At 39.3% G+C, this 16,283-nt stretch overlaps 1 protein-coding gene and 1 pseudogene across 1 annotated transcript in view; both read left to right on the forward strand.

Annotated features, from left to right (window-relative positions):
- The first annotated feature begins 6,163 nt into the window (after positions 1-6,163).
- Positions 6,164-16,283, forward strand: part of RSF1 (remodeling and spacing factor 1) — a 78,002-nt gene continuing 67,882 nt past the window's right edge. Inside the window, exons 1-2 of the mRNA XM_012803706.2 lie at positions 6,164-6,273; positions 13,540-13,745. Coding sequence (XP_012659160.1) covers positions 6,217-6,273; positions 13,540-13,745 — 263 coding nt within the window. The 5' untranslated portion in view covers positions 6,164-6,216. The remainder of the gene's footprint in view (positions 6,274-13,539; positions 13,746-16,283) is intronic.
- Positions 6,995-7,092, forward strand: LOC111724580 (annotated as a pseudogene).

The following is a 16,283-nucleotide window of genomic DNA, read 5'->3' on the forward strand; positions in this document are numbered from 1 at the left end:
ACAGCAACCTCCAACTCCTGGGCTCAAGCAAGTCTCCTGCCTCAGCTTCACAAGTAGCTGGGACCACAGGCTCCTGCCACAATGCCTGGCTATTTTTTTTGGTTGCAGCCATCATTGTTGTTTGGTGGGCCCAGGCTGGATTTGAACCCGCCACCTTAGGTGTATGTGGCTGACGCCTTAGCCGTTTGAGCCATAGGCACTGAGCCATTTTATCTTTCTTATGCCTAACACTGTGCTCTGAACTTTTCACGTCATCTGTCATTTAATTCTTAAAATCATCCTGATTAGGGCAGTGCCTGTGGCTCAAAGGAGTGGGGCGTCAGCCCCATATACCGGAGGTGGCAGTTTCAAACCCAACCCCCACCAAAAACTGCAAAAAAAAAAATCTTCCTGATTAAATATAATAAGATATGGATAAACCGAGAGAAGTTGTCATTTTTGCTTAAGATTTTAACAGTACACATAGAATTATTTAGTTGTAAATAAATATTTACTAATTTTTACTTTTTAATTTTACTATTTACTTATAAACTAGACTCTGTCATACCAATATACCATCATTTTCATTCCTTAAGAGTCTTTGCATGTACTTTATCTTTTGCTTGGGATGCCTTTGCACCACCTTATTTTCCTGGCAGACTTTATCCTTTAGGTCTCAATATAAGTATTACTGTCTCTTTGTAGCCTTTTTTGAGGAAGATTTTTCTCTGATATGTTTAAATCTTCTTATAGAAGCTATCATATAGTTTTATATTGGATGTTCATTGTATACCAGATATTAATCATAAGGAAATTAGTTTTGAGAAACTAATGGCAGTAACTTGGCCAGTTCATGTTGCTAAAAATGACAGGGTCAACATTCAAACCCAGGACTTGGTGAATCTGATTCTTTGAAATGCCACTAGTGAAATGTCCCACTCATTTTCTTTCTTATAAATAATAATTTCTTGGAGGCTTCTTTTCATCTTTTATGCATCAATATTAGATAAGTTAATTAATCATTTAGGCAGTTCTTGGTTTATTTCCCTTGGTTGCCAGTACGCTTGAGTTATATTTATTTCTCAGTTGTAATCATCAGCTAGGTTTTTCTTTGTTTTTGTTTTTGTTTTTTTGAGACAGAGTTCCACTTTGTCACCCTCAGTAGAATGCTGTGGCACCTTGAATAAATAGCTCTTCCTTAGCTGGTCATTTGTTTATTTATTTATTTTTGTTCTTGTTTTTGAGACAGAGTCACACTAGTTGCCCTTGGTAGAGTGCTATGGCGTCACAGCTCACAGCAACCTCCAACTCTTGGGCTTAAGTGATTCTCTTGCCTCAGCCTCCCAGGTAGCTGGGACTACAGCACCTGCCACAACACCCAGCTATTTTAGAGACTGAGTCTTGCTCTAGCTCAGGCTGGTCTCAGAACTCCTGAGTTCAAGCAATCTACCCTCCTCAGCCTCCCAGAATGCTAAGATTATAGGCATGAGCCTCTGTACCCATTAGCTAGGTTTTTGATGGAGTTTTTACCTTCTCTGTTACATGGCTCTTGATCTTTTTTCTCCTATGGCACCATTGTACAAATGTATTACTCAGAGCTATTTCTTTTCTTTTAAAAATCAGTGGAATGTAATTATTTTAAAATTTTATTTAAATTCAGAACAAAATATCTGGCTTCTGTTAGGCCCTGATGCTTTGTTCTTAGTGGACTTTACTAGTCTAAGCCTTTGCTGCTCAGCCACCTGCAAGATTATTAGACAGCTCAAAGCACAGGTATCTATTTATTATCTCTTCTTAGTGTCTCCTTAAGACAGCTGTACTAAGACCTATAGAATAAGCAGAAATTTGTTAGGAAATTACTAGTAACTAGCTTAGCCTTACATAGTATAAAGTAACTAGAGAGAATGACAAGGAGTGGGAGGCCTAAAAATCATATGATAAGGAAGTTATAGTGATAATCGAACTGAGCGATGAGAAGGCCTGAATTAAGGTTTTGGCCTAAGGGATGGAAAGGAGGGAGGTGGATGTGAGAGTTGTTTGGAAGATAGAATCAACAACTCTTGATGATTGATGAGGGAGAGGGGGGTTTGTAGCAACTCAACATAACCTCGGTCCTTCATTATTGTCCTTTATCTTATATTTGCTAATACAAACTCTCTACTTTCCAGTATCATCTAGAGTAGAAAGAACCCAAAAATCTAAGCTGGTGACTTTGTACCTTTAAGGTAGAATTATCCTCCTAAAAATAAACTCAGTAAGTAGAAATTTAAAACTAGCGTTTCTGCCAGGCCTTATTAACCCCTTGTTTAGTTGTATAGGCTTTGGCCTTCTCATCCTTCCCATTCCTTCTGCTTCCCAAGGCATAAAGAAATTTCTCTGCCAGTTACTTCTCATGCTTCCTTGAAACTCCTCTATTTCCTATGGTTGTTAATGATTTTGGATACCACATGAGCAATTCCAGACATCTTGACCATGGATAATGAGTATTGCTTTGCTAAATAAACAGATGTCTGCCTTCAAAAATTCAGGACCTGTGTCTCTGTTTTCCTCTGCCCTTTTTTCCCAACTATATGACAACTGTATGAAGGTTTTCAAAAGTGAAAAGATCAATTTTTAATGAAGTGTCCTTTGAAGGAAATCACAGTTGATTTCCTTTGGCCTCAGAATAATTTCTAAGTAAGTTACCAGGTGATAATTTATTGTTGCTGTTTTTCTTGGGTTCTGTGATCTCTTAAGTGCATGCCACACCAGTGATTTACAGGGAGTTTTTCAAAGAAATAAAATAGTATCACTTCAAATGTAATTTTTTATTTTAAGACTCAAGAAATGTTAAACTATAAAAACAAATATGCTTCTTAGAATAAGCAAAGAGAGCTGGGTACTTTGGCTCATGTTTGTAATCTTGGCATTTTGATAGGCTGAGGATGGCTCAAGGCCAGGATTTTCAGACCAACTGGGAAACATGGCAAGAGCCCATCTCTACAAAAACAAAAACAAACAAACAAACAAAAAAAAACAACATAAAAACTAAGCCAGGTATGATAGTATGTACCTATAGTCCCAGTTACACAGAATGCTCAGGCAGGAGGATTGCTTGAGCACAGGAGTTGAGGGTTGCAGTGAGCTATGATTACTGCTATTATACTCTAGCCTGGGTAACAGAGCCAGACCCTGTCTCAAAAAAGGAAAAAAACATATTTTAAACTCTTACTAGAATAACAACAGCTAACATTTATTGGATGTTATGTGCCAAGCACTGTTCTAAACACTTTAAAATATTAACTTATTAAATTCACATAACCCTTGGATTGGGTGTATTGCTATCCTGAGGAGGATAGTGAGGCAAAGAGTGAGGCTTTACTCAAGGAATGAGAGAAATAGATTATTATCTCCAGTCATTTACAGTGATATCAGTATATATATTTTTTGTATATTTATAAAGAGTTTACAGCCATCACCATTATCTTAATTTCAGAACTTCTTTTTTGAGACAAAGGCTCAGTGCATTGTCTTTGGTAGAATGTAGTGGCATCATTGTAGCTTTAGCAACCTCAAACCCCTGGCTCAAGCAGTCCTCTTGCCTCAGCTTCCCGAGTAGCTGGGACTATAGGCACCTACCATGATACCCTACTTTCTATTTTTAGTAGAGACAGGATCTCACTCTTGCTCAGGCTGATCTTGAACTCCTGAGCTCATGCAGTCCACCTGCCTCGGCCTCCCAGCGTGCTAGGACTACAGGTGTGAGCCACTACACATTTTATCACTCTGAAAAGGAATCACCTGTAGTCACTTCTCATTCCTTCCTTTCCCTACCCCATGGCAAATGCTCCTTTGTTTCTACCTATATGGATTTGACTATTCTAGACACTTAATATACATAGAATCATGCAATTGGTGGCCTTTTGTGTCTGGTTTCTTTCACTTAGCAATGTTTTCAAGACTCACCCAGGCTGTAGCATGCATCATTACTTCATTCCTTTTTGTAGCTACATAAAATTCCCTTGTATAGACATACTAGAATTTGTTTATCCCATTCATCTGTTGCTGTACATTTAGTGTTATTTCCAGTTTGGGTGTATTGTGAATACTGCTGCTATGAACATTTGTGTGCAATTTTTTGTGTGGACATATGTTTCATTTTTCTTGTGTAAATACCTAGGGGTGGAATTGCTAAGTCATATGGTAACTAAACTACCACTCTCTTTCCTAAATCGGCTGCATCATTTTACATTTCCATCAGATTTCTCTGCCTCCTCACCAATATTTATTGTTATCTGTCTTTCCCATTGTTGTAAAATGTGTATTTATGTCCCAACCTTTTAACTTTTGATTTAATCACTTTAGGGTTTTCCTTGTACAGTATTCTAATTTTCTTTTTCTCTGTATATCCCAATTTTTTTCTCTGTCCACAAAATTAATTACAGTCAGAGGACATATGGTATTCCAGAGAATGGGAGAACTCATTCTTCCTTTGACCTGAGATCCTCCATTAATAGTTTCTGGTCATACTGCTTGCCTTATATTCTTTTTCTGTCCTAATACTCATCTCCTACAATTTTACAAAATGGCAAAAAGATAACACTAGTTCAGGCTAAGAAAATGGTAACCCACCTAGAATAGTCATCCAGGTCTTATTTCTGTGGTGAGGAAGTCATAAGAGTAGCCTGCTTGCCAGCTTGTCGATTCTAGCCCATTGCCTATGCTTCGTGATAATCTCTTGCCTTCTGTTGGTTCTTCTCCCTCGGCCCTCCTTATGTTCTTTGCTCCTTGAATTGCAAAAAAAACAACATGGAATTGCTAGGCATTTTATATCATTTTTCATGCCTACTTAATAGCCTTTAAGAGCAATATTATTACTATTCCATTTTTATTACTGAAAAAACTGGCTCACAGAGGTCATATGCACCGTTAAACCCATTGGCATTTCTCTGTATTAATTTCCCTTACTGGCTTTCTCTGACCTTAGATTAGGAGAAGCCACCGAAGTAGGAGAAAGATTCCTGCACTGACTTTTTAAGTGGAGTGGTTATTCAGATCTTCCTTTTTCAGCCTGCTCTAGTGGCTCTGGGTTGCCTGAAATGCTTGTGTAGGAAAAGAAACCTTGACAATTAAGTTAAAGCATGTTATAGAAGGTCTCTATGTCAAACCATGGAATTTTTACATTCCCCATGCATAGCTAGACACTGAATTGGAGAGAGGCTTGATTTTAAGTATAGGTTCAATTTGGCATGTTTTTTGAGCCTACTTACGGTGTAAATATCAAGATTGACCTTGCCTTGGAGAACTTTAAGGCATTTAGTGAGATACAATCAAATAATTATCCTCATGTGGAAAAATGTGCCCATAAAGTATGTATAAAGATCTTGAGAACAGAGGAGAGAGCTATAGACATTGGTCTTTTCTAAATTTTATTTAGTTTTTTATAGTCCATAGGGAAGACTGAATTGGGTTTGTTTTGTTTTGTTTTTTTGAGACAAGCTCTCTGTTGCCAAGGATTCAGTGCAGTGGCGTGATCCTAGCTCACTGCAACCTCTAACTCCTGGGCTCGAATGACCCTGCTACCTTGGCCTCTCAAAATGTTACCATTGATACCACTGCACTCTACTTAGGGCAACAAAGTGAGACTCTGTCTCCAAAAAAAAACGAAAAACAAACTTGGTATTACAGGTATGAGCCACCATGTCAGGCCTCACTTCTTTTTTTTTTTTTTTTTTTTTTTGGAGACAGAGCCTCAAGCTGTCCCCCTGGGTAGAGTGCCATGGCATTACAGCTCATAGCAATCTCCAACTCCTGGGCTCAAGCGAGTCTCCTGCCTCCGCCTCCCAAGTAGCTGGGACCACAGGCGCCCGCCACAGCGCCCGGCTATTTTTTGGTTGCAGCCGTCGTTGTTGTTTGGCGGGTCCGGGCTGGGGATTCAAACCCGCCACCTTAGGTGTACGTGGCTGGCGCCTTAGCCGGTTGAGCTATAGGTGCCGAGCCAGGCCTCACTTCTTATCTTAAATTCAGTTACCAAATAATAGTAAATATTTCTGATGGCTTTAAATGGTAATGCATTTTAGGGTGGAATTGGGTTGTAACTCCATTGTTGAAACTCTTTCCTTTATAAATATATGTTAATGAGAACTCTTAGCATAATTGTTTAAGACTACCAGTGTAAATAAAAATTGCTTTCATGCATTAAATATTAACTTTCTCTGACAGATATGCCAGGAATTTAACAGCACCTGGGCATGGGAAATGGAGAAGAAGGGCTATCTTGAAATGAGTATTGAATGCAAACTAGCACTCTTAAAGGTAATAAAAATTTATTATTTGTTACAATTACTTTAATTTAAAATTTCACTTTTGACTTATCATTAAATTGAAAAATAAAAAGGTATTAAAAAAAAGAATTTTTTGCTAGTAGAAGAGGACAATAAAGTCTTCTATTTTTTTGTGACAAATAGTATCTTTTTTAAATTACTATTTTTTTATTGTTTTTCATTGCATAAGTATATCTAGGTTTAATTATCTCTTCTTGTAGGGATAGTAATAGAATAGGCTGATTTATAAATTCTACTGATTTAGTAAATTAGCAATTTGATATTGTTTTCCAAATGACATGGGGAATGCATTTGGTACTTAATAAAATCTTCACATGACCAAATGTACCTGATTAAAAAGGGTCATCTCAAAGTAGGCTTATTTTCAAGTTTGAGTTTCCCATTCTTTTTCCTGCCTACTTGGTACTGTTGGCCCTAATTAGTGCAAAGTGGCCTAATGGAGGAGGAGAATACTCTTTGTGATGAACGTAATGAAGTTTTTATCACTTCTGAAATTTACAACTTTCTATATGTAGGTTTCTTATTCAAAGGACCTCAAGATTTTATGGGTTTTTTTATTTTCTGATTTTTTTTTTTTTTTTGAGACAGAATCTCAGTTTGTTGCCCTCAGTAGAGTGCTGTGGCATCACAGCTCACAGCAACCTCAAACTCTTAGGCTTAAGTGATTCTCTTGTCTCAGCCTCCCAGATAGGTAGGATTACGGCTCCTGCCACAACAAACAGCAGCCTCCTTGGTAGTGTATGCAGCCTGTTGCTTGTATAGTTTATGCTAAGGGACCTTGGAGACAGTCCTACTACATGTTCATGTGTTAGGCCTTGGTGCTGTCCCCAGTGTATAATCTAGGCTCCAGACAGTTATGCATAGTGCCTTTGGAAAGCCCCAGGGCACTGTGGCCAGACTTCACATTGGCCAAGTCATCATGTCCATCCGCACCAAACTAGAGAACAAGGAGCATGTGATTGACGACCTGGTGGCTGAGAAGCAGCTCATTCCAGAAGGCTATGGGGTCAAATACATCCACAGTCGTGGTCCCCTGGACAAGTGGCAGGCCCTGCACTCATGAGGACTTCCACCGTGTTGCCTATCATTTGCGCCTACCTAATAATAAATCCTATTTCCTGTCTACTTAAAAAAGAAAAATGTCATCAGAGCCAGCTATCAGTGAAAGACTACTTACCTTGAAAACTGCATATGAATAATAGGTTGAGGCATGATCTCTTGAGCCCAGGAATTTGAGGTTACAGTGACCTGTGATCATACCAATGCACTCCAGCCTGTGTGACGGGGGAGACTCTGCCCCCCCCCCCTTTTTTTGAGACAGGAAAAAAAACAGCTCATAGCAACCTCAAACTCTTGGGCTTAAGTGATTTGCTTGCCTCAGCCTCCCAAATAGCTGGGACTACAGGTGCCTACCACAATGTCCAGCTATTTTTTATTGCAGTTGTCATTGTTTAGCTAGCCTGGGCCGGGTTTGAACCCACCACCATCCGTGTATGTGGCGGGCGCCCTAACCACTGTGCTATGGGCACTGAGCCAAGACCCTGTTGCTTAAAAGAAAAGAGAAAGATCTCAATTTTACATCTCAAGGAACTAGAAAAGGAAGAACAAACAAACTCCAAAGTTAGAAGAAGGAAGATAATAACTAAAATCAGAATAGAAATATTAATAAATAAAATAGAGGCTTACAAGAACAATAGAAAAGATAAACAAGACTGAGCAGGTTTGTTTTTGTTTTTTGAGACAAACTCTCACTTTGTTGCCCCAGACAGGAGTGCTGTGGCCTTAGCCTAGCTCACAGCAACCTCAAACTCCTGGGTTCAAGTGATCTTCTTGCCTCAGCCTCCCAAGTAGCTTGGGCTACTACTCATGCCTGCCACAATACCCCACTAATTTTATTTATTTGTTTTTTTTTTTTGAGACATAGTCTCACTGTGTCACCCTTGGTAGAGTGCTGTGGTATCATATCTCACAGCAACCTCAAACTCCTGGGCTTAAGCAACTCTCTTGCCTCAGCCTCCCAAGTAGCTAGGACTACAGGCGTCAGCCCAGGCCAGGTTCAAACCTTATGTGGCTGGTACCCTAACAACTGAGCTATGGGTGCTGAGCCTTTTTTTTTTTTTTTTTTAGAATCTTTTCTAGGAAAGAAACAAGGAAAATAGGCGGTAATATGACTGTCAAGGAAGGGTTTAGCCTTTTTTTTTTTTTTTTTTGGTAGTTTTAGTAATGGTGGGGTCTCACTCTTGCTCAGGCTAGTCCATGGACTCCTGAAGTTAAGATATCCTCCCACCTGGGCCTCCCAGAGTGCTAAGATTACAAGCATGAGCCACCACATCTGCCTCTAAGCATTGGTTTTTGAAAAGATAAAGTCACCAAACATTTAGCTAGGTTTGTCAATAAAAAGAGAAGACTCAAATCAGATTGAAAGTGGAGGCAAAGTATCATAAAAGACTATTGAGAACAATTGTCTTGGATAACGTATAAGAAACAGAGAAATTCCTAGTAACATACAACTTACCCAAACTGAATTATAAAGAAGTAAAAAAAATGAACAGACTAATAATGAGGAAATTGAGTAAATAATGAGAAATCTTGCATCAGAGAAAAATCCAGGACCTGATGGTTTCACAGCTGAATTTTACCAAACATCTAAGGAATCATTAATGCAATCCTTCTCAAATTCTTCCATAAAGTTGAAGAAGAGCAAATACTTCCAGTGTATTTTATGAAGCCAGCATGTTACCCTGATGCCAAAGTTAGACGAGAACAATATAAGAAATTTCCCTTGTGGCTGGGCACAGTGGCTCATGCCTGTAATCCTAGCACTGTGGGAGGCCGAGGCAGGTGGATAGCTTGAGCTCATGAGTTCAAGACCAGCCTGAGCAAAAGCAAGACCCCCATCTCTCCTAAAAATAGAAAAGCTGAGGCAAGAGGATTACTTGAGCCCAAGTTGGAGGTTTCTGTGAGCTATGATGCCATGATACTTTACCCAAGGTGATAGCTTAAGACTCTGTCTCAAAAAAAAAAAAAAGCGATTTCCCTTATGAACATAGTTATAAAAATCCTTAAAATAATACAAGCAACTGAGTTGAATAGCACATATAAGGATTGTTTACTGTGATAAAATGGGGTTTGACCTGGGATCTCAAATATAAGGGTGGTTCAATAAATGTGATATACCACATTACCAGAACAATGGGGGGAAAGCATTTGATCATATCAATAGATGCTGGAAAAGCCTTTGCTTTCTTATAAAAACTCACAATGGGGCGGTGCCTGTGGCTCAGTGAGTAGGGCGCCCGCCCCATATACTGAGGGTGGCGGGTTCAAACCGAGCCCCAGCCAAACTGCAGAAAAAAAAAAAAATAGCCGAGCATTGTGTCAAGCTCCTGTAGTCCCAGCTACTCGGGAGACTGAGGCAAGAGAATCACGTAAGGCCTGGAGCTGGAGGTTGCTGTGAGCTAAGACACCATGGCACTCTACCAAGGGTGACAAAACAAGACTGTCTCTAAAAACTCAGAATGAGGCCCATGTGGTGGTTCACACCTGTAATCCTAGCACTCTGGGAGGAGTAGGCAGGTAAATTGCTTGAGCTTAGGAGTTCTAGACTAGCCTAAACAAGAGTAAGACCCCATCTCTACTAAAAATGGAAAAGCTAGCCAGGCATTGTGGTGGATGCCTGTAGTCCCAGGTACTGGGGAAGCTGAGGCCAGAGGATATTTTGAGCCTAATAGTTTGAGGTTGCTGTGAGCTACAATGATGCCATGGCACTCTACTCAGGCTGACAGATCAGACTCTGTCTCAAAAAACAAACAAAAAAAACAAAAACCCAGAAAAAACTCACAATGAATTAGGTGTGGAAGGAATGGATCTTAATAAAGCCTATATGTAACAGGCTCACAGCTTACATCAGGAGCAGACAAAGATGCCACTTTTGCCACTTCTATTTAGTACTAGAAATCATAACAAGAAAAAGAAATAAACATCATACAAATTGGAAAGGAAGAAGTTAAATTTTCACTGTTTGCAGACAACATGATTTTATATATAGAAAACCCTAAAGACTCTACCAACTAACTGTTTAAAGAGTAGATGAATTCGGCTCGGAGCCTGTGGCTCAAGTGGCTAAGGCGCCAGCCACATACACCTAAGGTGGCCTGTTTGAATTCCCAGCCCGGGCCCACCAAACAACAATGATGGCTGCAACCGAAAAATAGCCAGGCGTTGTGGCGGGCGCCTGTAGTCCCAGCTACTTGGGAGGCTGAGGCAGGAGACTCGCTTGAGCCCAGGAGTTGGAGATTGCTGTGAGCAATGAAGCCATGGCACTCTACCCAGGGGGATAGCTTGAGGCTCCGTCTCAAAAAAAAAAAAAAAGAGTACATGAATTCAGTAAAGTTGGAAGATACAAAAATCAGTAGTATTTCTATCCACTAATTTTGAATTGTCTGAAAAGAAATTCTAAAACTCCATTTACAGTAGCATAAAAAAAATTATTTAGGAATAAGTTAAACCAAAGAGGTAAAATTCTTTACACAGAAAACTATAAAACATTAATGAAATAAATTAAAGACAAATAAATGGAAAGCTATCCTGTGTTCATGTATTGCAAGAATTAATATGGTTAAAATGTCCGTGTTACACAAAGTAATGTACAGATTCAGCGCAACCCCTATCAAAATTCCAATGACATTGTTCACAAAAGTAAGAAATAATCCTATAATTCATAAAGAACCACAAAAGACCCCAGAGAGCCAAAGCAATATTGAGCCAAGGGAACAAAGCTGGAGGTTTCAACATGGTATTTACACCAAGTATTGCTTATGGAAAAAACATGAAACATGATACAGACACAAAAACAGTTAGACTGATGGAACGGGATGGAGGACCCAGAAATAAATCCACATATAAAGTTGACTGATCTTCAGCAAAAGTGTCAAGCTCACAGAATGGGAAGTGGCAGTCTTTTCAATGAATGATGTGAGGGAGAGTGGATATTCACATGCAGAATGGAATTAGATGCCTATCTAACTGTATTTAGAAAATCAGTTCAAAATGAATTAAAGATTTAAAACATAAGACCTGAAAGTATGAAACTGCTGCAAGAAAACATAGGGGGAAGCTTTTTTTTTGAGACAGTCTCACTTTGTTGCCCTTGGTAGAGTGTTGTGGCATTATAGCTTACAGCAACCTTAAACTCTTGGGCTCAAGTTGCCTCAGCCTCCCAAGTAGCTGGGACTACAGACACCCACCATGAAGCCTGACTATTTTTAGAGATGAGATCTTGCTCTGGCTCTGGCTCTGGCTCAAGCTGGTCTCAAACCTATAAGCTCAGGCAATCCACATGCCTCGGCCTCCCAAGTGCTGGAATTGTAGGCATGAGCCACCATGCCCAGTCTAGGGGAAAACTGGTTAATGTTGGTCTGGGCAAAGACCTTTTGAATCTGACCGTTAAAACAGAGACAACAAAAGCAAGACTAGACAGATGGGATTGTATCAAATTAAAAAGCTTATGTGCAGCAATAGAAGCAATCAATAGAATAAAGAGATAACCTACAAAATGGAAGAAAATACTTGAAAAACATCCATCTGATAAGGGCTTATCTTCCAAAATATATTAGGAACAAACAACTTAACAGCAAGAGAACGAGTTAACCTGATTAAAAAATGGGCAAAGGAAGTGAGCAGACATTTCTTAGAAGACACAGAAAGGTCAACAGATATATGAAAAATTGTTCAGCATCACTAATTATGAGAGAAATGTAAATTAAAATTGCAATGATATATCATGTCACAACTGCTGGGATGGCTTTTATCAAAAAGACAAGAGATAACCAGTTTGGCAATAATGTGAAGGAAAGGCCTTCCTTCTGGTGATAATTTATACTCTTATGACTCTTAAGAATGTAAATTATAATAGCCATTATGGAAAACAGCACAGAAGTTTCCTCAAAAAATGAAAAATAATGGACTGGGTGTGGTAGCTCACACCTGTAATCCTAGCACTCTGGGAGGCCAAGGCAGGTGGATTGCCTGAGCTCAGGAGTACCAGCCTGAGCAAGAGTGAGCCCCCTACCCCTCTATAAAAAACAACTGGGCATTGTGCCAGCTGCCTATAGTCCCAGCTACTTGGGAGGCTGAGGCAAGAGAATCACCTAAGCTAAAGAGCTGGAGGTTGTTAACTGTGAGCTGTGATGCCACACCACTGTACTGAGGGTGACAAAGTGAAACTGTTTCTTAAAAAAAAAAGAAAAGAAAACTATCATTCAGCCAACCCCTGCTACTAGATATATATCCAAAGGAGATGCATTTGTTTGTCAAAAGAAGAGATTTGCACTCCATGTTCACTACAACATCAATCACAATAGCCAGGATAATGCAGTAAACCTAAGTGCTCATCAGCAAGTGTACGGATAATGAAAATTAGTAAATCCTGTCTTTTGTGACAAGATGGTTGAAGCTGGAGGATATTATGTTAAGTGAAATAAGCCAGGCACACAGAGTAATACCCCAGGATCTCACTTAGATGTAAAATCTATAAGGGCTAAACTCACAGAAGCAGAGAACATAGTAGTGGTTATTGGGAATTAGGAAGGTATAGGCAAGTTGGAAAGATATCAAAATATCAAAAATAAATTAGAGAGGAAATTAGTTCAGGAGCTCAGTAATACAACCTGGTGACTATAGTTAATAACAATATATTGTATTCTAGAAAGTTGTAAAAAGAGCAGATTTGCAATGTTTACATCCCCCCCCCAACGTCTAGTAGGTAATAGATGTGTTAATTAGCTTGATTTAGGCATTCCACATAATACACGTATATCAAAACATTGTACTGTAAACCATCTATATATATAATTTTTGTCAATTAAAAAATAATTAAAAATTATTTAATAAATAAATGAAAATTTTAAAATAGAATTGTTTTATACCATGAGACAATTTTGGAATTTTTGGTGCAAACAGGCTCACTGCTTTGGAAGTATAATTTGGTTTGTGCATCAATGTTTGTGTTAAACTTAAAAACTGGTGTAATATTAATATACCTGGCTTCTTAAAATTTATCTTTTTATATTGGTTATCCTCAACAGTTTATGTAAATGAGAGAGAGGATAGTGGAAGATGGATAAACTGCATATGCTCTGTCTCTTCTTTTCACTAAATCAATTCTATAGTTGTATCATTTTTATTGTGGTGGAGAAACATTTAAGGGGTATTTTAAGCCTTGTTATGCCTTTTCTAGTACCTCTGCGAGTGTCAGTTTGATGACAATCTGAAATTCAAGAATATTATCAATGAGGAGGATGCCGATACTATGCGTCTCCAGCCAATTGGACGAGACAAAGATGGCCTTATGTACTGGTACCAGTTGGATCAAGATCACAATGTCAGAATGTACATAGAAGAACAAGATGATCAGGATGGCTCTTCATGGAAATGCATTGTCAGGTATATTTTATTGGAATATTTTACATTATTTTGTGTTTCATACTTTGATCTCTTCTCCACTAGAATGTGGTCTATGAGGTGGGATGACAGTTTTTTGTTGGGGGAGGTGGGAATTTCTAGGGACTAGTCAGTGCATTAGTCATTATCAATTTGTTTCTAATTATTTTAATTTGGTCAATTCACCATGACACAGTGTATTTTCAATTTTTGCTATGCATGTATTTATTGGGCTTCTGAGGAAATCTTAGGAACATTGTCCTTTTTTGTCATAGTTCTGTTTTTTAAACATTGATTTCTTATTTGTGTTTAAAGATATATTTGGACAGGCTCAGCACCTGTGGCTCAAGCAGCTAAGGTGCCAGCCACATACACCTGAGCTGGCAGGCTTGAATCCAGCCTGGACCTGCCAAATAACAATGCCAGCTGCAACCAAAAAATAGCCGGGCATTGTGGTGGGCACCTGTAGTCCCAGCTACTTGGGAGGCGGAGGCAGGAGAATCACTTGAGCCCAGGAGATGGAGGTTGCTGGGTTGCTGTGAGCCATGATGCTACAGCATTCTACTTAGGACAATAGCTTGAGGCTCTGTCTCAAAAAAAAAAAAAGATATATTTGGACAGAAACATTTAAGGAGTAACCATGAAATGTAACTTTAGAGTCAGTAGTACTCGGACCTTTATTCAAAGTCTTTGTGTCCTTACTTTCCTATTTTTGTAGTTTTATTCTTTAGAAAATCCCATTAATCCTATATATATATATAGAGAGAGAGAGAGATTCTTTTTTTTGAAGATAGGTTTCACTATGTTACCCTCAGTAGAGTGCTGTGGCGTCACAGCTCACAGCAACCTCAAACTCTTGGGCTCAAGCAAGTCTCTTGCCTCAGCCTCCCAAGTAGCTGGGACTATAGGCACCTGCCACAATGCCTGGCTTTTTTGTTGTTGTTGTAGTTGTCATTGTTGTTTGGCAGGCTCGGGCTGGGTTTGAACCCGCCAGCCCCAGCATATGTGGCTGGCGCCATAACCGCTGAGCTACAGGCATCAAACCACACAATATGTATTAATTTTGAAAATATAAGGGGTCCTTTAAAGTAGGAAGAACTCATGATGTCTAACTGCTGGCTTATGAAAAACTTCTTTGACAGTAACTCATATCTGGCTTTTGCCCCATTTTTAATTTTAGCAGGTTTGTATTAGTTATTATTAATGCTTTGAAGGAATAACTTATAGAAATTTATATTTGTTTGGGTCAGAATAGCTCAACTTTTATTCCTTAATAATAAATGTGAATTGAATGAGCTCATGGGGGCTCATTTTATATGTATTACTCCATATCCCTTGTAATTATTTTGCTAAATACAGGTAAACAAAGTAGTCCTCAATCAAAATTTTACTTACCATTTATCCCTATGAATACAAACACCAAATGGGGCTATGTTCATGATGTCATACTACCATTTTGTATTACTTCCCCTATCTACCTTACATAGTTATTTAAAATATATTGTTTTCCTATATTATAGATGAAGAAAATGACAACAAAATAATTATGATACTGTTAATCAGTCATACAAGCTTAAAACATCATCTATTGTATACTGTTTTAAGTAGATTATACCCTAATGCATGAGGTAAGATTTTTAGAGTTAGCAGTTAAGTTTTTTTTAATTTTGTTTTTGAGACAGTCTCTCTCTGTCACGAGGGCTGAAGTGCGGTGGCAACTTCATAGCTCACAGCAACCTCAAACTTGGGCTTACAGCTGGGCTCAGTGACTCACGCCTGTAATCCTAACACTCTGGGAGGCCAAGACTGGTGGATTGCCTCAGCTTACAAGCTCGAGACCAGCCTGAGCCAGAGCGAGACCTCTTCTCTAAAAATGGCCAGGTATTGTGGCAGGTGCCTGTGGCCCAGCTACTCAGGAAGCTGAGGCAAGAGGATTGCTTATGCCCAAGAGTTTGAGGTTGCTGTGAGCTGTGATGCCATGGCAGTCTACCAAAGGGCAACAAAATGAGACTGTCACCAAAAAAAAGAAAAAGAAACTCTTGCACTTCAGAGCTCCTCTACCCTCACCCTCCCCAGTAAGCTGGGAATGGAGGCGCCATGCCTGGCTAGTTTTTCTATTTTTAGTAGAGATGGGAGTCACACTCTTGCTCAGGCTGGTCTTGAACTCCTTAGGCTTATGCAGTTCCACCCACCTCAGCCTCTCAAAGTGCTAGGATTCCAGGTATGAGCCACCAAGCCTTGCAGCAGTTAAATTTGATTTGGGATTTTCTACTTAACTGTTGGAAGATTGTACTGGTCCCTTGGTAGCTGCGGAAGATTGGCTCCAAGACCCTTACAAATAGCAAAATCTGCAGATGCTCATGTACCTATGTAACATGGTATAATGTTTGCATATAATGTACACAATCCTCCCCATCCTGTTTTTTATTTTAAGAGTCAGGGCCTTGGCTCGGCGCCTATAGCTCAACCGGCTAAGGCGCCAGCCACATACACCTAAGGTGGCGGGTTCGAATCCCCAGCCCGGACCCACCAAACAACAAT

The sequence above is a fragment of the Otolemur garnettii genome, unplaced genomic scaffold, assembly GCF_000181295.1.
Source record: "Otolemur garnettii isolate 467f Iridium unplaced genomic scaffold, OtoGar3 scaffold00001, whole genome shotgun sequence".
NCBI classification, from domain to species: Eukaryota; Metazoa; Chordata; class Mammalia; order Primates; family Galagidae; genus Otolemur; species Otolemur garnettii.